The sequence below is a fragment of the Nomascus leucogenys genome, chromosome 16 (assembly GCF_006542625.1).
Source record: "Nomascus leucogenys isolate Asia chromosome 16, Asia_NLE_v1, whole genome shotgun sequence".
Lineage (NCBI taxonomy): Eukaryota > Metazoa > Chordata > Mammalia > Primates > Hylobatidae > Nomascus > Nomascus leucogenys.
In genome coordinates, this window is record NC_044396.1 from 72276625 (window position 1) to 72300183 (window position 23559).

General features: G+C 40.1%; 1 protein-coding gene across 1 annotated transcript in view; it reads left to right on the forward strand.

Annotated features, from left to right (window-relative positions):
• The window catches only part of COL14A1 (collagen type XIV alpha 1 chain), a 243649-nt gene extending 220512 nt beyond the window's left edge, over positions 1 to 23137 (forward strand). The window contains exons 45-48 of the mRNA XM_003256159.3: positions 37 to 225; positions 18264 to 18341; positions 20426 to 20581; positions 22251 to 23137. Of these exons, the coding sequence (XP_003256207.1) occupies positions 37 to 225; positions 18264 to 18341; positions 20426 to 20581; positions 22251 to 22330 (503 nt within the window). The 3' untranslated portion in view covers positions 22331 to 23137. The remainder of the gene's footprint in view (positions 1 to 36; positions 226 to 18263; positions 18342 to 20425; positions 20582 to 22250) is intronic.
• Positions 23138 to 23559: the final 422 nt, after the last annotated feature.

The following is a 23559-nucleotide window of genomic DNA, read 5'->3' on the forward strand; positions in this document are numbered from 1 at the left end:
GTTCACTGAATGCTGTCTTTATGCTTCATGCCTCAGGTCACATGGCCAGGTACACCGCCATCCTCAATCAGATTCCCAGCCACTCCTCATCCATCCGGACTGTCCAAGGGCCTCCTGGGGAGCCTGGGAGGCCAGGCTCACCAGGAGCCCCTGGTGAACAAGGACCCCCAGGCACACCAGGCTTCCCCGGAAATGCAGGCGTGCCAGGGACCCCAGGAGAGCGAGGTAAGCTGGGCCCCTTCTCTCAGAGGAACTCCTCTGAGATCGGTGCAGGGATGCAGAACATTATAGTGGTTCTTATACAAGGATAAATCCTGAAACAATAGACTTAAATTAATTCTGCCCCATCTATTCTTCAGTTTCTTGTTTATTTATCTCTGAGATTGAGAAAACTGAGCAATCTGCCAAGTGATTATCTAGAGCCGTATCTACTTATATGAAAGAGGAAGGTCAGAACCCCCAAATCACTTCTGAGAGGATTCGAGCTAATGAAAGAAAGATATCCCCTCTAGATGGATGAAGCCAAAAAGGGTGCCCCTTCCAGGTTAAAGAATTGGAAAATGACGCCGCCCTCTGACCAAACATGGCATCACACCAATGTCAAGGCAAGCAGAGAACTCACTCTGGTGATTTGCTGGTGCTTTATTTGTGCAGTGCCCAGACTGGGCAATAGTCAGTGGCAGTCCTGAGAAGACTCATGAATTGTATCAGCATATGGTTCACATGTTCCTATATAGACCGTGTCAGCTCTAAATTTCAAATTAAAATATTGCCTGCGGCTCATCTTCCTATTATATCAGACAACATTTTATTTAATAATTTCATGGGCCAACGTTTTGTCTTTCCCACTAAAGTTTCCTTAAAACAGAGATTCTACTTAGCCTTTTCTTCCACCATCTACAGGTCTTAGAAGTATGGTGTAATACAATAATAAGACTCTTTTGGCTGAATCTATAGTTGACTAAGATCTTCCATTCCAGTAGCAGGTAAAGGAGATGTAGGAAGTCAGGGTTGCATATTAACAATAAAGAAAGTGATGGGAAAGAGAGACAACTCATCAGAGTATTTTCTAAGATACATTTTGTAGAACATAGACCTGGGGAAAAGCTAACTTTTACCTGTCTGCTCTGTGAGGCATATTAGTTTTGTGGGATGGGTAGGATATATTCCTTTTATAAAATTTGATTTAAATACAGATTACAAAAACAGTATTTCATATTTATTTTGACTCATGCCAACAGGCCTTGTATATTTCTGCCTCTGCACTTCTGTACACATTGTTTTTCTCTTTCTTTGGAAATGTCCTTTCCTTCCTTTGTCTTCCATATAACGTACTCTTAGTTCAAGGCTCAGCTGTCTTATGCATGAAATTATTATTGATCACCCCAGAACCCGAATGTCTCCGCCCCCATGAACACCTGATGCCCTTACTGTCTTTTCTTTCTGTTTTAGCACTCATCAGGCATTAGCAAACAGCCAGGTTGTTGAGAGCAGGGGTTGGTTCTGAATTGCTTTGCACAATGCTTTGCACTTAATAGGTACTTACTAGATAGTTGTTGCTTTAATTGTGACCCAGTTCTGATTTTTCTTTCTGAAAGTTTTTCCCTGTGTCAGGGCACAAAATCAGCAGATATAGAAAATGGCATCATTCCCTCACAACATACCAAAGATCTGGCAGCCTGGCATGTGGCCCCCTCTGTCAGCAGGGCATCCTCTGCTGCTGTCAATAATGGAGAAACTGTGACTCAATGAGCACAGAGCCAGCACCTGAGTCACTCCCAGCAAGTCATAAGTTGTCTTTGTTCTTTTTGGAAGGCTTAGCCCTGTTCTTGCCAGACCGAGTCTCTCCTGCTCTGCAAGTACACTTGAATGATTAGACCACAGAAAAATCACCCAAGGGTTCTCAAAGGGCAGCCCAGACGACCTTTGGAAATATGAATTTCCATGATGTAATTTTCTTTCATACATATTGATGTATATTCTAAAGAGTACAGTAGACAAGCAGAATCCTATATTTCACAAATGCATAAAAGATGACAGTAAGACGGAAAGTAAGAAATGCCCTTTGAGCATGGGGAAAGGTGATTTTAGTTGATGACCGCTTGAAGGGTGTGATTCTGCGATGACTATTGTAGGTCAGGGCTTGTAGGCCAGCATCCAAGGGGCTCTTCATTCCCGGCAAAGTTATTTCAGCTGCAGCTTGGATTTGCTGCTGCAAGGTAGGCAGTGATGTTTGGTTCTTAGCCTCGGGATCCAAATATCCAGGAAAGATTAAGAGAGGAAAGGTCTGTCTTTCCACTAAGTCAAAACAATAAAATTTAAAAACTGAAGTCTTCAGCTATCTTTTCTCTTTCTCATTTTCTATAAAAGGAAGCATATGGAGATATTGAGGTAAGGCCAAAAAGGCTCAAAGTCAGCCAACATCAAGACTTGAAATAAGAGCCAGAGACTGTTGTTTTCTTCTGCCATATAAAATATGATTATCATCATAACAAAATAATGTTATAAGGACACAATATTGTAATGAGTAAAAATAAGTACTATTACCAGGCAGTGTATGTAGCACATAATAAACTACAAAAGCAAGATTATGAGAAATATGGCTGTTGAGCATTCTGGCCTGAACACTGAAATGAGGCTCACTTTCTGCTTAGGCTTCCTATAAGCCTCATAGGAGCCTTCCTAAAAAAAATTCACTACTGGGTATCTACCCAGAGGAAAAGAAGTCATTTTACAAAAGAGATATTTGCATATGCATGTTTATAGCAGCACAATTTGCAAGTGCAAAAACGTGGAACCAACCCAAATGCCCATCGATCAACGAGTAGATAAAGAAACTGTGGTATAGATAGATAGATATAGATAAAGAAATACATATATATATACACCACAGTTTCTTTATCTATATCTATAGATAGTTTCTTTCATATATATATATATAAAGCATATATATATGATGGAATACTACTCAGCCATAAAAAGGAATGAATTAATGGCATTTGCAGTAACCCAGATGAGATTGGAGACGAGCATTCTAAGTGAATTGACTCAGGAATAGAAAACCAAACACCATATGTTCTCACTCATAAGTGGGAGCTAAGCTATGAGGATGCAAAGGCATAAGAATGACACAATGGACTTTGGGGACTCAGGGGGAAAGGGTGGGAAGTGGGTGAGGGATAAAAGTCTACAAATAGGGTATAGTGTATACTGCTCAGGTGATGGGTGCACAAAAATCTCACAAATCACCACTAAAGAACTTATGTAACCAAACACCACCTGTTCCCCAATAACCTACGGAAATAAATGTTTTTTTTTAATTCACAACTGCATTCAGTTTGGATAGTTTTTCATCAGAAGTGCCCACTCTAACTTTTCTATTCTAGTTTTTCAAACTTTTAAAAATGTGATACACAGTAAAAAATACATTTGACATCATGATGCAATATTGCTTATGCATATGCATGCATGCAAATGTATGTAACTGGGACAAAAGAAATTATTTTTACCCTTCCTGTTATTCCCTGTTTTCTTCTTTTGTTAAAAGAATGAGGAGAGACCTTGGGTTTCATTACCTTAGTTTGAAAAACACTATCCCCATACAATGTCTTTGATTAACCCCATCTTTATCAGAGAAATGACAAAGAATATGCATTTTTAGAGAGCAGAAGAAAAATTATGGATTTTCCTTTCATATTCGCAATGTGATGTACATGGCTTTTCATGACTTTTCTTATTATCTAAAAGAAGATTTCACTTTTGCTCCATCTGATTGTCTGTCTCTCTCTTCATTAACCCTTTGTCTCCTGTAACTTAAAGTCTTTTTCGTAAGTTTGTGTGGAACAGTTTTTAGCTGTCCTCTTACACAGATTGTAATAGAGAATTCTTAGAATTTAAGGATTCAAAGGGATCCTGTGGCTAATGTTGTTCAAGTTTTCTATCTGAAGCTTGAAATCCCACTTAGATTTGTCTAATTATTGGCACTTAGCAATGAAGAGGCCTCATTTGCATAACATCATGCTTTATATTAAGCAGCCCGATTTCTCACCTGCTTTTCCTTGTCACTTGTTCTTCTCTGTTAATTTATGTCAAAGAAAAGCTATTTTTCCATGGGATGCTAGTTGGTTACCTCTCCCCATTAAACCCTGTATTGTCTTCATGTAAATGGTTCTGTATAACCTGGCTTCTCATTATCCCAAAATTCAGAAGAGAGGACCAGCTCTGAGGTTCCTCTTTTGATCACTGAACCATGACAGTCCAGTGCTTGACTGGACAATCTAGTGATTGACTACTATTTGTCAATTGCTGTTCTGACCTCAGCTCACTCTCGAGTCATATTTTTGGGTGATTCCAAACCAGATTTCCTCAATTACAGATCGTTTTCTTTTTCTGCTCTGTGCATATCATTCCCAGATGATTCATCTGTTTTTGTTTACTCAATTTATTTAAATGTTCATTCTCTACACTGGTATCTTGAGCCATATATTAAACAAGTCAACAATAAGTTTGTTGGTTTATAGTTCACAAAATTAAGTTTCTTCATTCAGTTGAAAAGAACTAGAAAATTCCCCTGATTTCAGTCTTTTTTTTGTTTCCTTTCTCGGAGACAGGGTTTTGCTCTGTCCCCCAGACTGGATCGCAGTGGTGTGATCTCGGATCTTGGCTCCCTGGAACCTCCGCCCGCCGGGTTCAAGCAATTCTCTTGCCTCAGCTTCCCAAGTAGCTGGACTACAGGCAGGCACCACCACACCTGGTTAATTTTTGTATTTTTAGTAGAGACGGGTTTTCACCATGTAGGCCAGGCTAGTCTCGAACTCCTAACCTCAACTGACCCCCCCCACCCCACCTCGGCCTCCCAAAGTGCTGGGATTACAGACGTGATCCACTGCACCTAGCCTGATTTCAGTCTTTATGCAACTCCTTTAGTTTCCATAATCCTCCCGAAATTTTTGAATCAGAGAAACCCTCTGATCATCTAACTAACCTAACCATCTAAAGATTTTCATTTTAGGTTGTATAGCTGGACAGCTGGAATTTATATCTGGTTTATCTTATACGATAAGTCAGCAAATATTAAACGCAGTGTTTATGTAAGCTTTTACAGTTTGGCAGATAGATAATACTATTATTTATAGCTTTTACTTATTAGGGTCTGGTTGCATCTGCCAAGTGCTGCGCTCAGTCCTGTACACACTGCCTCATTTGGGTAAAGTGGAAGAGCTGGTTTGGATAAGGAAGGAATATGAAAGATTGCTGAGGGTACACACTGGAAGATGGTAAATGCTAAATGAGTTATATAGAATATAAATGATTTCAGAATGTAAAGGAAGATGTCAGTCACTGTGGTCTTTGAGAAGAATGGGTGCTAGCATTTATTAAGCAACTACTATGTGTCAATCGCTAAGCATGTTATGTGATGCTCATAACAATCTTATGAGATCTGGATTAGTTCCATGTTAGGTGAGGGAACTGAGGCTCTGCTAGATTGTTAATTGTCCAAGGTCACACAGTGGAACAATAGGGGTCTAGAATTCAGATCCAGATATGTATGACTCCAGAATGCCTGTGCGTGCTGGCTTCGCCACCTAACTAGCTGTGTGATCTTGACTACTTAAGCTTAAAACTTAGTCTCTGAATCTCCGTTCATTCATTCAGTGGTACTTACTGAGCATCTACTACACATCCAGCTTGTGCTGGGCATTGATGACATGGTGGTAAACAGAGTATATATTTCCTGACTTTCATGGCACCTTACTGTTAGTGGGAGATGGATATTAAGCAAACAATATATGAATCTTTAATTTCAGTTGTAATTAGTGCTTTGAAAAAGTACAGGATAACATATGGCATACAAAAGGAGACTGACTCGATCAGTGATGTTTTAGCTGAGACCTAGAACTTCAGTAGGAACTTGCCATAGCAATAAGAGAGTTGGGGAAGAGCATTCTAGGCAGAGGAGGCAATAGCATGTGCAAAGGTCCTCAGGTGAGAAAGGGCTTGAAACCTTTAAAGCAGTGACTCTCCCTTTCACAACAAATAATTTCTCATGTCTCTTTTACTGTTCCAAAATAAAATTCACAGATATTAAATATAACCTATCTTCACATATCATTAAACAAACAACACTAAATAGAGAAATTACAATGTTCCCTAGTGTAATACAAAAGAGAACTAAAAGGAAAGTAATTTATAGTCAAAAAATTTATTCCAATATGTATTTAAATGTAAAAACAACCTCTAATCAGTTCATCAACCAGAAGTTCCCCTACAAGTATCAAGAATATCTCCTAGGGATGGCACTGCCCCTACTAAGCTCCATTGCTTTGGATAACAGAAAAAAGAATAGTATAGGTGGAGCTTGGTGAGTTAAAAGGATAGTAAGAATTCAGGAGGAGGGAGGAGTAGACAGAGGCCACAGGATGCAACCAACATTTTGTGAGTCTGGGTAAGGAATTTGAACTTATCCTAAGAGCAAGGTAAACTTTCTGCAATTTCTACTTCAGGATGCCATTATAAAGACTTATGTCATTCTGCATTTGTCTCTGTTGTGTTCACAGTGGTGATCTACTAAGATAATAAACACATGATTGCATTATGCAAATAAATGTAAATTATCTTGTCCTCATTTTCCCATGTGCTCAATGGCAAACAGAACTCGCCCAAGCAAACAAAAGTAAACAAGGAATCAGCCTTCCTTTGAGCACCATGAATAGGTAACACTCCCTCTCAGAGACTCAGAAACGGCAGCATGGCAGGGAAATGGTGCACCCACACAAAAGCTAAATCTGTCTCCCTAATGCTCAGGTTAAGCTGTGAGTCAACAGGACTCAAACATCTATAGAGAAAACTGAGTTCCAGATTGATTTTAAAGCTGGGAGACAGAAGTGGGATATTCCTGTGGTTAAAGAGACTGTAGCACTTCTGAGTAAAACCATAGCACTTCTGAGCCAGGAATGCTGCAATGGTAAAAATCATTTTTGTGAAATTTCTTAATGCCCCATGTATCCTAGCTGATTCCTGGAAAAATTATCTCTATGGGGCAGATCATCTTGATTAAAGATCGAGTGCTGGTAGAGCTTTCGTTATTATTTGCTAAATGGCACTGAAATATTTTCAAGTCTTCCCTATGATTTTGTATTACAGTGGATATTCAGTTGCATGAGATGTGTTCTTTCTTTTTATTGCTGTTAAAAATTTGCTGAAATAGGCTGGGCTCAGTGGCTCACACCTGTAATCCCAGCACTTTGGGAGGCTGAGGCAGGTGGATCATGAGGTCAGGAGTTTAAGACCAGCCTGGCCAAGATGGCGAAACTCCGTCTCTACTAAAAATATGAAAATTAGCTGGGCATGTTGGCGGGCACCTGTAATCCCAGCTAGTAGGGAGGCTGAAGCAGAGAATTGCTTGAACCTGGGAGGTGGAGGTTGCAGTGAACAGAGATCATACCACTGCACTCCAGACTGGGCGACAGAGTGAAACTCCTTCTCAAAAAAAAAAAAAAAAAAAAAAAAAAAAAAAAAAAAAAAATTTGCTGAAATAGGCCAGTAGCAGTGGCTCACACCTATAATCCCAGCACTTTGGGATGCCAAGGTGGGCGGACTGCTTAAGGTTAGGAATTTGAAACCAGCCTGGCCAACATGATGAAACCCTGTCTCTACTTAAAAAAAAAAACAACAAAAATTAGCTGGGTGTGGTGGTGTGTGTCTGTAATCCCAGCTACTTGGGAGGTTGAGGCAGGAGAATCGCTTGAACCTGGGAGGTGGAGGTTGCAGTGAGCCGAGATCGCACCACTGCACTCCAGCCAGGTGACAGAGCAAGACTCTTTCTCAAAAAAAAAAAAAAAAAAAATCTGCTGAAATACATGTTGCCTTCTTCCTTCTTTGATTCCCCATCCCCTGCCTTTCATTTCCTGAAAGATGAATACAGATAATTTTCTCTTTCTTTTTTCCACCCAGTACTCATCTGGTTAAGTCCAATTTGAATGCCCTTCAGAACAAGACCTTTATCTGAAGGTTTAGTGGATTGTATTTTCCTAATGGTATAGTCATCTTAAGGCATTGACAAGGAATGCTCTTTTTTTCTTCTTTGCATCATCTTTTATTGATTTTTTTTATTACAAAGTGACTCTTTACATTGATCATGGCTGCAGAAAGAAACTCTATGTATTAGTAATCTATTGCTGTGTAACAAATTACTTTAAAACTTAGTGGCTTAAAGCGACAAATATATATAATGTCCATTTTTGTGGGTCAGGGATTTGAGTTTTATGTGGGTGCTATTGTCTAAGAGTCTTGCATAAAGTTGCAGTCAATATGTCATTTAGGAGCCCAGTCATCTGAAGGCTTGACTGGAGCTGGTGCATCTGTTTCCAAGATGGTGCCCTCACAGGGCTGTTGGCAGGAGTCTCCAGCCCTGGCTGACGATTGGCAGGAGAGCTCGGTTCCTCACTGCAGAGCTCTTCGTGGGGCATGGTTGCGAATTCATTTTCAACACATAGAGGCTGCTTTCCTTAGAGCCACTGATCCAAGAGAGAGAGCAGAGGAGTTCCCATTACGATTTTGACATCTAGTCTCAGAAGCCCAAGCTTTTACTTTCACCATATTCTATTTGTTAGAAGGGAGTCATTAAGCCTGGCCCACACTCAAGTAGAGAGGAATTGGGCTGTACGCTTTGGAGGGAGGCATTTTAAAGATTTTGTCAGTGTCTGTTTAAACCGTCACACTCTTCTAAATTAAAACAAGGCCTTCTGGCTGTGCATTGCAAAGAGGATGATGCTCTCATCCACTGAAATGATTGCCAAGCAGTATGACGTCTACAGTGCTGAATAATGAAGGACTCTTGTGAAGAGTTGGCTTACACTGCCTGTTTTCACCACTTACGTTTGTTTTTCTCTCCTGTATTCTTTTAAATCATCCAAATGACAGATGTAGGTTTTTAGAGGGAAATGCAAGATGCAGCTATAGGCACCTTTAAAAACAGTAGCAATTATTGGGGAAAATGTTTTTGAAGACTAGTACTAATACCTTTTGTGTTCCTGTTTCTGAAATTAGTTGTAATTAGAACAAAATCCATTTTCAAATCAAACACAAAGAACGAGAGGAAAAAAAGCCATTGACAAATTAAAATTACCATTAAATTGTGTTCCCACCCTTTACAATTAGTACAATATGACTGTTACAGTAATAATAAGCTATAACTAGCGTTTTGTCTTGTTTTTGCCATGGAAGCTAATATCATTGTTTCTGTAGATAAAAAAATTTTAAAACCTTAATTGGAAAGTCTATTAGTCAGTTTAAACAAATATTTGATAAATCAGTGGCTGATTAATCCTACTGCATTAGTGTGTGACACGTGTCATTCGATACCCAGATAGAGTATACTTTCTTCAACTGGCCTTTAATGATTTCTTTCTGTTCATCCTTTCTTACAATGAGGCTACATTATCCCCCAAAACAAATTTTGATGTACATTTTTCTTTTATTCCTCATAAATACATGGAATACAATAGTTATTTCATAAGTCATAACTAGTTTATAGTGTTGATAACCTCTTGGCTAGCTTTTTGACTGCCATTTCTCATTCACACCTTGAGCTCTGATAAAAACAAAAGCCCATGTGGATATTGTGCATCAGTCCTGAGACATCATGGTGATAGCAGATTACTGCCACGTGAACAATGTAAGCATTTCCTTTCAAGTCGTCGTCGTGTAATTTAGCCAGAAAATCACAGCAAGTTTTCTAAGAAGGAGATTTGGTTATACTAGGTAATAAAAGAGAGAGAGAGAAAGAAGCTCCTTTTTTTAAAAATGTAGGAATGCATTTTGTCATTTTCTAAATTTTCAAGGCTCGAACATAAGTAAAATGGAAATATAATGTAGTTTATATGATAAAACTAAAGTTGTTTGTATTAGCAGTGATAAACCATTTTTGGTGAATTTTTTGACATGGCTTTCAAAGCCATGACTGTAATAAGTTAATTTTCAAAATGTGTTTTTAGAGGAGGGTGAAAACGTGCAGAGAAAAGATATATTCATTAATCCTTTCCATTTTCATTGTTCTAGATTTGACTTTGGCATTAAATTACTATGTAAATATAGCGAAGTAGTTTGACTTCCCTGAACTTCTTTGCTAGTTTGGAAAAACATGATGAGTATCCTTGATTTTGGATGTGTTTATCATTTTTTTAAAATTTTATGTTAACTTTTGGGATACATGTGCTGAACGTGCAGGTTTGTTACATAGGTATACATGTGCCATGGTGGTTTGCTGCACCTATCAACCCATCATCTAGGTTTTAATCCCCCCATGCATTAGATATTTGTCCTAATGCTCTATGTCCCCTTTCCCCCAACCCCCTGACAGCCCCCGGTGTGTGATGTTCCCCTCCCTGTTTCCATGTGTTCTCATTATTCAACTCCCACTTATGAGTGAGAATATAGTAATGGGTCTTTCATGCTGATCATGAAGGGCTGTTGGTCATAACACATTTTGTTTTAAATTCTGTAGACCCTGACCTTATCCCAGTGCCTGGACACAGATCACTTTTCCAAGAGTGGAGAGCATTATATCATTTTCCAGTTCTGCAAGGAATGAAGCTCCAATTTAAATATTATCAACTGGTTGACTATTCATGCTGAACCTGAAATGTTCATTTTTAAGCTATAGAAATTGGCTCCTTTTCCCACTAATTTTGAATAATTTATAATTTTCTTAATAGTCAATAGTGGAAATAATATAATAGCTCTTAAGGAGGAATGATCAAAATTTTGTAGCAGAAAGTAATAGATTGGCATTTGGTCTAACATTCTTATGTACCAGTGAGGTCATAGTGTCAGCGGCAAAACTGGGTGAACAAAAAGCCTGGATTCCTGATGCCTGATTTAATGCCAATTTTCTCCTGCCACTCACCTGCAGTTGTGAATGGTCAACGTGCAGACTACACTAGGCTGGTGTGCACTGATGAACTTTGCACCTCATATTCTCTCTCTCTCCACCCTTCTCTTTTTAACTTCCACTCTTCCTACTTCTCCTCTTTCCTTCCTACTGCACTTCCTCACTCTCGCTGCCCAAATTTAGGTGAGTCTGTGGTCAAAATACCAAAGGACCCTCTACCTATACTGTCTTGTCTGATAAAGACTAACAGAAAGACCCGAAGTGCTAACCCCTGTGCCTTGATCTTGCTCTGGTTAGTGGATTCCTTTGACCATTGAGTGGCCCCACTTAATGATTCAACCTGTTTTCCTCTGGCTTTTCTGTGGAAATAGCACAGGGTTTACTGGTGGAGCTAGGCTCTACAGGACTCCAGGCTGCCTTAACCAATTTATTGCCTTGTAGCACCCAGAAGGAGCAGATCCAGGTTTTATGGAACCTGAAGCTTACAACTTGGGGTTCCTCTTGAAGAAAAAGAATACGAAGTCCAAACATAAAATTAAGTAGGGGGTACTGAAGGTGGCCCTTACAAGTTAGTGTCTCTTCATAGTCTGGCACACAAAGCTTGTCATGCTCTGGCCTAGACTAGCCTTATATTCTATTGCCTGTGAAACAACCTGAAACTGCCAAAGCCATACCAAACCATTTCTGGTCCCCCAGGCATGCTCTGTTGTCTCTCACCTGCAAGCCTTTGTGCATGCACGTTCGTCTGCCGCCGTGCCCATCTGTCACTTCTTTAGCAGACAATGCCTGTTCTTCAAGACGTCATTTTGGGCTCAGCCTTATTGGAAGCCTTCTGCAGTCCCCACAGGTGCCTCAGTTCCATGATCTCATATCCTGCTGTAGCTGTTTTCACATTGCATTATAACTACTTGTTACCTGTCTGTGTTTCCTACTCCATGACGACCTGCTACATGCAGGAGGGGTGCTTTTGACTCCGGATTCCCAGTGGCTGATGTTGGGACTGGGCTAGGCAGTTTGTGTTGTTCGCCTTCTCGGGGCTTTAGCTTCGTGGTGCTAGGTGTCCAGACCCCTTTGCCCTCTGCTCTTTGGCAAGGTCAGCCCAATGGAAAGCACTGAGGAAGATTGGAGGGTACAAAGAAGGGCAAACCCCACCCGTCTCCTCTGCAACTCCAGTTGTAGCCACCACCCCTCTGCGCCCCTGCTTCTAGTAGACAATCTCCCCTTCTGTTTCTAGATCCCACCAGAAGCCCCTGGGCTCTGGGCTCCAGTCACATTTTTTTTCCTCATTGTCTCTACTCTCCTACAGGTAATAGTGGCTCCGTGTTCTTGCCAATTTGTAAGTTACATCTTTGCTTGGTTTCTAAGCTTTTCCATCATCCATGTTACCAAGTCTCTGTATTAAATTCCAAATTTCCTCTCTCTGAAAGATCTAGAGTGGATATTTCCCTGGCTGAGCCCTGAATTATAAAGGCACAGTAGATGGCCAGTTGTTATATGAAAAAGAGAATAGGAAGAGGGACCTTTAGCAATCATTTTCAAGGCTCATTTACATATAAAACAACTACGTGTTTTCCATTCCTGTCCATCTTAGCATAAAGCATGGGGCCCCAGAAACTGGTACTAGTCCTACAGACCAAACATGCAGAAAAAGCAGAGCTTAACAAAATGCGTACAGTACTTATTGAATTGAGTCCGATTAATCTGCCTTCTTGTAACTAGGTGCTAGGTCCAGTACCTTGCTCTTAGTAGGCATTCACACAAACACTGAGTGAAGAACAGACTGTACTTGTAATCCATCACCAGTATATCCCAGGCAACAGACAATATAATAACACAGCAAGCTTTGATCTATAATCTCTGCGACTTTTTGGTACAATTACAATGGAAGCATTCCCCAGGCCTTGCATAGCTTCCTGGGCATAAATCTTGGGAGTTCCTCAGAATTTCTGGGGATGAGGAAGGAGTGACTGTGCTCCACAAACAGCAAAAACTCCAGGCTGGAGTGCACAGTGTGGTCAGGGGGGCCATAAAAAGGAATAAAATCTCCCAACTCAGAGGCCAACAGGCCAAAGAAAATAGGAAACAGACAACCAAGGGCCAGCCCCTGGACATGTTAGTGTGAGCAGGATAAATCCTCTTAAAATGAATTCCAAATCTTGCTCAGGGCAGACAGCAAGTATACAAATTGAGGAAAGCAGCTGAGGAAATGTGGTGATAAACACAGGGCTGACTGCTGAGTGTGAGGCCAGAGAGAGTGTGCAGACACATTTGGCAGGAGGTTTGGGAAGCCATAACTATAGCAAGCAAGACAAGAAAGAGCCTTCAGGTCCAGCTTAGGATGGAGAGGCAGGGAGTGCAGTGGTTGAGCACAGAGGCTTCTGCGCCAGTCTGCCTGGGTTGAGATTTTGGCTCTGTTATTTCCTAGCTAAGGACAAGCGACTTACCCTCTCAGGATCCAGCTCTCTTTCAGGGTTAATAGCAGTGCTTGCCCTCTTGGCTCATGTGAAAACAACATGAGTTTGTTCATGTGAAGCAGCTGGCATCCAAAACCTAGTGAGATAATTTATACGCAGTGCTGATAAATTCTCTTAGGCACATTTTTGATTTGTCAAAGTCTGCAGTCAAATTTTGTATTCCATTCATTCATCCATTGCTTTAACAGATATTTCTTGAGTGCTTAATGTGTGACTGGCACTTGGAATAGAATGAAGATCTAAAACAAGCAAGTCCCTGATTTTGTGGGCCAGAAAATGAAAATATTGATGAGTCAGTATTAGGTTAGTGGTGAGGGAGAATCAGGCAACCTGAAGTGGTTTCTAATGAGACTCTGAAAAATGAATGAGTATGACAAATGTACCACCCTGATGGAGGATGTTGTACAATGAGCAAGGCTATGCATCTGTGGGAGCAGGGTGTATATGAGAAACCTCTGTATCTTTTACTCCGTTTTACTGTGAACCCAAAACTGCTCTAAAAGATAGTCATTAGAAAAAGAGAGAGAGAGAAGGAGGAGGAGGAGATGGAGGGAGGGGACTTCTTTCTGATGATCCTAAATATTATTTTGGTTACTCTACAGAAAACTAAGGGTATTTTAATCTTGGCTAAATCATATTTTTGCTAAGTTAGATCTTAATTTATACGAGCTGTGCTCATTTTAAAAATTGCAGTACCTCAAACTTCATTGGAGCCAATTATATTCATCTCTAAAAGGCAGTAGTTGGTATCACCACCACACAAGGAACTTGTTAGAAAAAGCAGTGTTCACATAACCGAGGAGTGTAAAAATGAAGCTTCAGCCTAAGGAATTTTGTCTGTTGATTTTTCAAAGATATGCTTGCTTATAATGGGCAGCTGAACTATTCACAATAGAAAAGACATGGAACCAACCCAAATGGCCATCAATGATGGACTAAAGCAAATGTGGTACATATACACCATGGAACACTATGCAACCATAAAAAGGAATGAGATCATGTACTTTGCAGGGACGTGGATGAAGCTGGAAGCCATCATCCTCAGCAAACTAACACAGGAACAGAAAACCAAACACCACATATTCTCACTCATAAGTGAGAGCAATGACAACACAGGGACACAGGGAGGGGAACAACACATACTGGGACCCGTCGGGAGGAGGGGTAAGGGGAGGAAGAGCATCAGGACAAATAGCTAATGTGTGCGGGGCTTAAAACCTAGGTGATGGGTTGATAGGTGCAGCAAACCACCATGGCACACGTTTACCTGTGTAGCAAACCTGCAAGTTCTGCACATGTAGCCCAGAACTTAAAAGTAAAATAAATTTAAAAATAATAATAATGGGCAGTTGAATATTAGTCTAGGCATTCAATTCATTTATTCTTCCAGTATTTATTGGGCCACCTAAGAGTGGCCATGGACTGATGCTAGAGAGATAAGTAAGGCACAGCTCCAGCAGTTAAGAGGCCTATAGTTTTGGGGCCATGTGGGCATGAGAATAGGTAATGCAGTGGAATACACAGTACCAAAGGATTGCAGTTACTAAGAAAGCAAAGAATTCATTCACTTATTTATTCTTTCATTTGTTTGTTTACTCGACAAGTATTTGTGAGTTCTATATTATGTGGAAGACATGATACTTATACACTGGGGATATAGCCATGGAAGAAGATAAATATTCCTTGCCCTCTTGAGTCTGTCATGGTTCTGCCTACTATGGTTATAGAGAAATTTTGAGTTGGGTCTTAAAGAATGAGGAGAAGTTATGGAGGCAGACAAGGTAAAGGGCATTTCAAAAGAAGGAAATTAGCATTTGGGAGTCCCATGAGTCCCCCTGAGTCTCAATGTTTTTGTGGAAAGGACACTGGCACTTAGCACTGGTGACCCCATCTCAGCACCAGGTGGCCCCACCTTGGGTCTGTGCAAAAGAGATCTATGATGGGCCATGACTGGGTTTTGTCTGTAAAAAATGACTTTATACCCAGGCTCCACTGCCCTCAGGCATCTCATGGATAGTCACAGGCTGATGTTTTAGGACACTTTATTTCCCTCCTTTTAATTAGGTCCTACCAAGCTTATCAAAAATATATCCAGATCTATTTTTAGAGATCTGAAGTCTCTACGCTTAGCCTTTGATCTCGATCCTCATCTAAGGTACTTAAATACTAATTTGTAACAAGATTGCTTCACTCCAAAAAATGGCCTACAACCAAGTTCCGTTGTCATGGACATGAACATTCCTTCAGTATGAGAACCATAAGTGGATATGTGGACAAATATTAATGTAGTCACCTAAATGTAGTTTGTAATATAATAACTTGAAGAATAATAAAATCAGCCAGGCATGGTGACTCGCATCTGTAATCCCAGCACTTTGGAAGGTTAAGGTGGGCAGATCATTTGAGGTCAGGAGTTCGAGACCAGCCTGGCCAAAATGGTGAAACCTTGTCTCTACTAAAAATATAAAAATTAGCCAAGAATAGTGTCACACACCTGTAATCCCAGACACTCAGGAGGCTGAGGCAGAATAATTGCCTGAACCCAGGAGGCGGAGGTTGCAGTGAGCTGAGATTATGCCACTACACTCCAGCCTGGATAACAGAGTGAGTGAGACTCTGTCTCAAAAAAAAAAAAAAAAAAAAAGAAAGAAAGAATAAAATCTAAAATTCCTTGTTAATATATAATTATGTCTTTAGGCCTTTTCCTTTTTCTTTTCTAAGGCATTTCAAGGGCTGGAATTTCTTTTTAATATTTTTGTGAGGCTCGTTCTCTCTTTTTACTTCAACATATGTTACAGATAATATCTGATTCCATTTATTTTTCTCTGTATAATGAGAAAATTAAAACAACCAGATTTTCTATTCCCAGTCTTCTCCACCTCGTGCTTTCTTTATGAATAAGCAAAAAACAAGTCAGTAAACTATTATTAGGGGATTAGTACCAAGAATACTTTCCCAGATATCCTCTTCTGTCTGATCCATGTCTTCTTGTGGAGAATTAAGCATTAGGAGCCATCCTGTTAAAGATGATCCTGCACCATGAGGTCGTGAGAGGCCACTGAGTCACCATGCTCTTAATCAGGAACAGCCTGGTGTTAGTCATCAGTATATTTTATTATGTTCTAGCTCTTTCAAAATTAGTTGTTCTCTGTTGGCAAAGTGACTCCAGTTCAAACAGAAGAAGAGGGATTCTCGGCTAAATTCCCGGATGCACACTGGGGCATAAGCACTGACAAGTGAAGTAGCGCCTCTCAGCTAAAAACTACAAACTCCAATTAGCTACTAAACTAATACCCAGTAGGCTTCCACAGCATGGTTTTCTGTCTGAACAACTTGATTAGCAATTGAGCATTAAATATGGATGAGTCAGAGTTAGCTGTGTGCTTTTAAAACTCAGATGAGGTGGTATTTTTGCTTTGAGAAATCGTTGTTTTCCTTATGGGCTCCTAAGAGAAGAACCAGGCACTAAACAGAAAGTCACAGGCATGGTGGTTGGTGCCCTGGGCTGTCATGGAGGTACTGGTCTTTTGTAAGCTCAGATAGCACCATCAAGGTGACATGCAATAGGACTGGGTGTTTGGGAATTCTAGCAATGAGTGGACCAACCTGGATGACTCCTAGTAAAGAAGAGCTTTTTAAAAGAGATGCCAGGCTATGTCTTGACTACAAGAGATCATTACTGGGAGCACAAAAGATACCAAAGCTGCAGGTTAGGAACAACCATTATATGTGCAGTGTAAAAACAAAAAAAACAAAACCTGTTAGTTCCTCACCGGAGTCTTCTTTACCAGTGATTTCCAGAACAAATACTAGGTCAACGCTTTTCTTTCTGGAAGTTATAAAGTAAGATGTTAAAAGTGATTATTTTCAAGTGCTAGCATCTTGCTTGTTACATCTAATTTGCTGACAGTGAATATGCATTATATTTAAAGTAAACAAATAGTTATTTGTAATTTTAAAAAATTGCAAGGCCTTTCCATGCCTGCTACCTGTCAAACTGGCCATTTTTCATTTATTGATGTTTCCTTCTAGGCTTTGCCAATTCAACATAATTTCTCAGTAGGTATAATTAAACAGAGATGCTGTTCTGCATGCCGCTATTTCAAAGCATTGTTGTACACAAAAAACAGACAGCAAAGATCTTCTATGATGTAAGCCAGGATAACCCAGACCCCAGTCTAATGCAACCCTATCTTGGGCCTCAATATAGGTGCTCTCACCTTTCAAGTGATCTTGTGATAGAACCTGTTTAGATAATGAGGTGTCAGAGTATATGTTTCTTTGTTGTTTGCCTGTGAAAATGTATAGTTTGTTAATAGCACTGTAAATTATAAGAGGTCTGCTCCATGGAAAAGAAACACGAATAGATTTAGATTTTTATGGGGCTGAATCAGCCAAATCAAACACAGGCTTTTCTGAAGCTTCCAAGTTTTAATGGAAACTCACGCTCTTCAGAATGTTGCTGCCTAATTATAATTCATGCGTTTTGCAGATACATTACAGGGTGGACCAAAAGGAAAATGTTAGACGTGTTCACTTGTGATTTCTATTGTGCTACTTGTGGAGTGCCAGCTGCATAAGTCCAGTGGCCTGGTGCGTGCAAAGACAAGGGCCAGTTCTTGGCAGGCTGTGTGACTTCAGTAGGAAGGAGAAAGAGAGACTGGCAGAATAGCAAATACAGCCCACACACTCAAATACAGAACCAGACTTCAACATGTGATTCTACGTATGCTACCAATGTCAGAATTTAATTTAAAAGTCCCATAGTACTCATAACCCCAAACGAACCCACTTAATTGTCTTCATCAGAGAAGCACTTTTGAACTCCAGAAAAATGGAACTATCAAAATTTTCTTTTAAAAAGAACTTTAAACATTTTTAAAAATTATTTTAAACAGGTCTAACTGGTATCAAGGGAGAAAAAGGAAATCCAGGCGTTGGAACCCAAGGTCCAAGAGGTCCCCCTGGACCAGCAGGTAAATCTTCCTTCCTAACAAGAAATTGCAAATGTACATTTTTATATTCACTTGGCATTGCAAGTGAGGAAAATGGTCATCTTACATCCTAGTATGTAACTTAAATGACTGTATTTCTTACTTGTTTTATTGGGAGGCTTCTTTGTTAATAATAATCTTCCTGATATACAAGACCAAAAAGTTAGAGCATATTCTGAGATCTTATTGTTTGTGTGAGTTGCGATAGGACAGACTATGCTGTAGTAACAAATACATCCCAAATGCTTAGTGGATTTACACAATAAAGCTTTATTTCACAATCACACAAAGTTTCATATGAATAAGGTAGCTCTCTTCCATGTCAGAACCCATGACCTCCTTGGTGAATCATGTAGCCTCCAAGAGAAAGATAAGGAAGGCACATCGGGCTGGGTGTGGTGGCTCACTCCTGTAAGCCCAGCGTTTTGGGAAGCTGAGGCAAGAGGATCACTTGAGGCCAAGAGTTTGAGACCAGCCTGGGCAATGTGATGAAACACCACTTCTACAAAAAAAAAAAAAAAAAAAAAAAAAAATGTAACCAGGCGTAGTGGCATGTGCTTGTAGTCCCAGCTACTTGAGAGGCTGAAACAGAGGATCACATGAGCTCTGGAGGTTGAGGCTACAGTGAGCCGTGATGGTGCCACTGCCCTCCAGCCTGGGTGACAGAGGGAGACCCTGTCTCGAAAAAAAAAAAAAAGAAGGCACATCAGTCTCAACTTCCTAAACAGAATGAGATGTCACTTCTGTTCACATTTTATTGTCTGGAACTAATCACCTAGCCCCAACTGAACTGCAAGGCAGACACAAAATCTAGAGAAATACAAGGCTATTTGGTGAGCACTAGTATTTCCTGCCGTGGTAATCTTACTGAATGAGTTCTGTAGAAGTTTTGAGTTTTGAGTTTTGTGTATTATATGCTTTTAGAATGGTCTCCAGATGATCAGGCTTGATATTAGAATTATTATAATTTGCAATCTTATTATAATATATATTTATAATGTCAGTCTTAGCCACATTAAGTAAAGTGCTTTACGGATTTTTCTTTCCAATCTAGTAAGGATTTTGGAAAATACTTTTTCTGAGAGAGGTTCCTAATGCAATTCATTTTGAGTGTAAATATTTCTGTTGTTAGAGACAATGTGAGGAACTGATATAACATTACACATTACACAGAATGGGTGGTTGGTGAGTGCTGATTGAGGAGCTGAATATATGAGAGCCACCACGCTATTCAAATAGAGGTGATACTTGTTCCTACTTTTCATTTCAGTTCTAGTTGAGAAATTCCATTATAGTTGAAGAATGCCTTTTCAACACTGTTGGCACCGGGGCCTAAAAACAAGCATACAAGCCAAAAAAAAAAACCAAAAAAACACCATGCTGACAAATTTCTTCAATTCACAACAATTTTAATCGTCCTATTTTTACTCAGTCTGAATTCTCAATTAATGTAAACTAGCTTAAAGAAATTTTGGATTAGTATATTGGGTCGAATTTCAAACTTGTCATTGGTCCCCTCCAGGACAATTTCACACTCATACAAATTTACTTTAAGGGCCATAAACTGGTACTGAATTACATGGCTATTCTAACTGTTGATGAGGTTGAGCTTTAATTATCTGGGGCCATAAACTGGTACTGAATTGCATGGCCATTCTAACTAGATGATGAGGTTGAGCTCTGAGTGTGTTCATGTTTGTGTCTGTGTGTGCGCACGCCCATAGATTGGATTCATAAGGAACTGCATTGGGAAACAAAAGCTCCAAAAAGAAACTAAGGTTGAGAATGGAAGGTTCCTTTCCCTTTAACATCCAAGAGGAAATAGAAAAAATACATTTTGCTTCCCAGTTTCCTGAGCTGATTAAGAGCATTGACTTCCAGGAGGATAAGTGATTACACTTGCCTAGGGAATCCAGTCTACGAAAAAGAACTCATTGAGTAGAAAGAGGTTGTCCTAATTGTCCTAAAAGTTGCTGCTTCTAAGAGTTAGTTTACTTCTTGGTTGTCTCAAAACGCACCCTGTTGTGGCAAAAGACCAACGGTTTTCATCTGTGGTTACTTCTTAGGACCTTCAGGGGAGAGTCGGCCTGGCAGCCCTGGGCCCCCTGGCTCTCCTGGACCAAGAGGCCCACCAGGTCATCTGGGGGTTCCTGGACCCCAAGGTCCTTCTGGCCAGCCCGGATATTGTGACCCCTCGTCATGTTCTGCCTATGGTGTGAGAGGTAAGTGTCACAAAAAGCCCCTCTTGTGGGCTTTGATCAGTGTTTTACTATGCTTAGTACCACAATGGGAAGATAGTGCTATGAGAAAAGTTAAAGTGGTTATGAATGGGAAGCAGAGCTTGAATGCTTCACTTCCTTAAATTATCCCGAGACATTTTCTATAAAGTGCAAATTGCTATAGAGCCTACTCCCTTAAAATCCTTAAGAGCAAATTCAAAATAACAGCACATCTAAGTCTTCCTTGCTTCCCAGTGATGACCTACATAGACTTGGCCTCTGACTTCATATTTAGCACATTTGGAGGACATGGTTGAACATTCTTTTGGAGTCTTCATTCTTGTGTGACAGCTGTGATGTGGCCAAGACGTCCCATAAAATTTTACTCTTAGTTTGGGGAAGTGTCAAACTTAGAACTTCTCCCATAATTAAGAGGGCTCCTTAGATTATTTTCGATGAAATCCTGCACACCACTTGCATTTAGGTGCATTTAAGCACCACATTTTAGGTGACCAAGTATAGTTGTGAGAGGAAACAAAAGTCATGCTGTCCTTGCCTTATCACTAACTACTGGACTAGAAGAATATGCTTCCTAAAACATCTGCAGTGTGCATGCTGGCATGCTGTGCAATGGCCCCTTTTCTGACATAGTCACTCTTGGAAGAATCAAGAGAGAGGCTGAGGGACTGCTGTGGGGCCATGAACTTACTAGTTAATGGATTTAAAATTTTCTGCTTCAGTAGAAATTTAACCTTAGTTATCACAGGAATTGGTCAACAAAGTTTTGCTGATGTGTTTTTCTCTGTTCATCTTTTCCCTCCCTGTTCTCTCAAATACTCCTATCCCTTATTAAGATCTGATCCCCTACCATGATTACCAGCACTGAAGTGGAAATCCTCCACTGTGGTTACATTGGCCCCAGACATTTGGCTATGGATACAGAACTGTCCTGTCGACCACCACCACCACCAAGCCCCTGCCCCTAACCATGGACACCCTGCTTCCCTGCCTCTTCTGCATCCCTGCCTTCCCACTTTCAAACCTCTTGCCCACTCTGCTCCAAACATGATGGAGTGATAACATTGGAACTTAACCAAATCATATATGTCTATTTTAATCGACACTGACTGCTCCATGTCAGCCTGGATAGAGGTATATGATCGTGTGCCAAGAATTTATCTCAGACTCCCCTGTGTGACAGCTCCGTAATAAAGTTACTTAACTGTGCTTCCTCCTCCTTCCTCTCCCCACACAGGATGGATGGGCATCTTTCTCTTTGACCACCCTACTCTCCCTTCCTCCCCTGATCACCTCCCCTCCCTGCTCTCCCCTGGTGATGGACTTCTAACATGACATCGTTTTTTAAAATTTCTATTTCTTTTATAATTTTGCTGAGTTTTCAGGGTTTCTTCTTTAAATAAAACATATCATATTTAAATGGTTGGCTATGATTCTAGTTTTCTAACAATTTCTGTAATGTATCTTTCCCTTCGTCTGTTTACTAACTGTCTGAAACCTTATGGGGAAGGTACAAGGGGCGTGGTGGATTAAGATATCCACTGCTTTTTACCCAGCAGGATATCTCTGTGTCTCTAAGGACCCAGGTGAGGGGAGAATATCAATTTATGATTCCTGGGTGCAGCAAGTCCCCACCCCCACTTTTCCTCTTTAGCTTCCCATCCAGATCAGCCAGAGTTCACCCCTGTCCAAGATGAGCTGGAAGCCATGGAACTATGGGGCCCTGGAGTCTGATAGCCTCAGGAGAAATTTGAAGACCAACTGCAAGAACTCTTAAGGAATCTTGTTTGAGAAAATGTTGTCATGTGGTTTGTATGCTACTTTTTGGGGGGGGGGCGCTCATTTCAGTGGCCTAAATCTCCTCCTTGGATAATGTTAATATTATTGTTATTATTAACAAAAAATATATATTTTTAAAAAGTTCCCTTAATCTATGACATGGTAGCAATGATTTCCCTTTGGTGTTTTAATGGTATGTCAGATAATTTGTTTTTCCAGAGAAGAGAGCTCAAAGAGGAATTGGGAAAAATAAATTGAACTCTGGAATCTTCTCTCTCAAGTCCTAAAATGAACAAACAGGTATTATTGTGTTTGAGGGAAATATGTCCCCAGCAGGAAAAGAATGCAAGGAGGTTCAAAGAATATGTCACTTACTCCTACTTGCTATAGGAATAACCTTGCTGATAAGAAAAAAAGGGACATTATTGGAGAAACTACCTCTTGTTTAATTGATCTATCCAACTCTGAGATCACTTGGTAACTGGTTTCATGTGTATGCAAAAATCAGCATTTGGATTTAACCTCTCTGAATTTGGTAGTTTAAGAAACAGATTTAGTTTTTCAGTGGTTTTAACTCATGTGAAATAATGACTTTCCAACAGCTCTAATGCAAAGAGATATAATTTTAATGAACGATTTATCCAGCAGTGTGTTCCAGGGGTTGCCTCTCCTTATCTACAGGGATTACTTTGTACATGCAGATAAGTTTTCACAAACCTATTTCCATTTTCTTTTGTAAGCAAATAAAACTTTAAAACAATGTATGTGGATTCTTTTTCCTCCATTTCTAAGTATCGCCTTAAACTTTTGTAGTCATAACTGAGTGTCCACCAGAAAGACAACAGTTGCCTTCGTTTAGGTAAGCATTCAAACTTTCATTCATTCGTTTACTCACTCATTCATTCATTCATTCTGAGTGCAGTAGAAAACAGATGAAGCAGTTGACTTGGGACTAAGAGATTAGCAACATTTTATTATTCATTTATAATCTAGCAGGCAGCAAAGATCCTGCAAATGCATGACCTCTGCTAAATAAGTGTTTACCAATAGTTGACTGAGGAGCCCACCTACCTTCTGATATTGAGAAAGCCCAAAAACCCCTAGAAGGCAGAGCAGAAATGAGGTTGAATCTAATAGACTGTAACCCTTAAACCATACTTTGTCTTTTGCTCACAAAGGAAAAA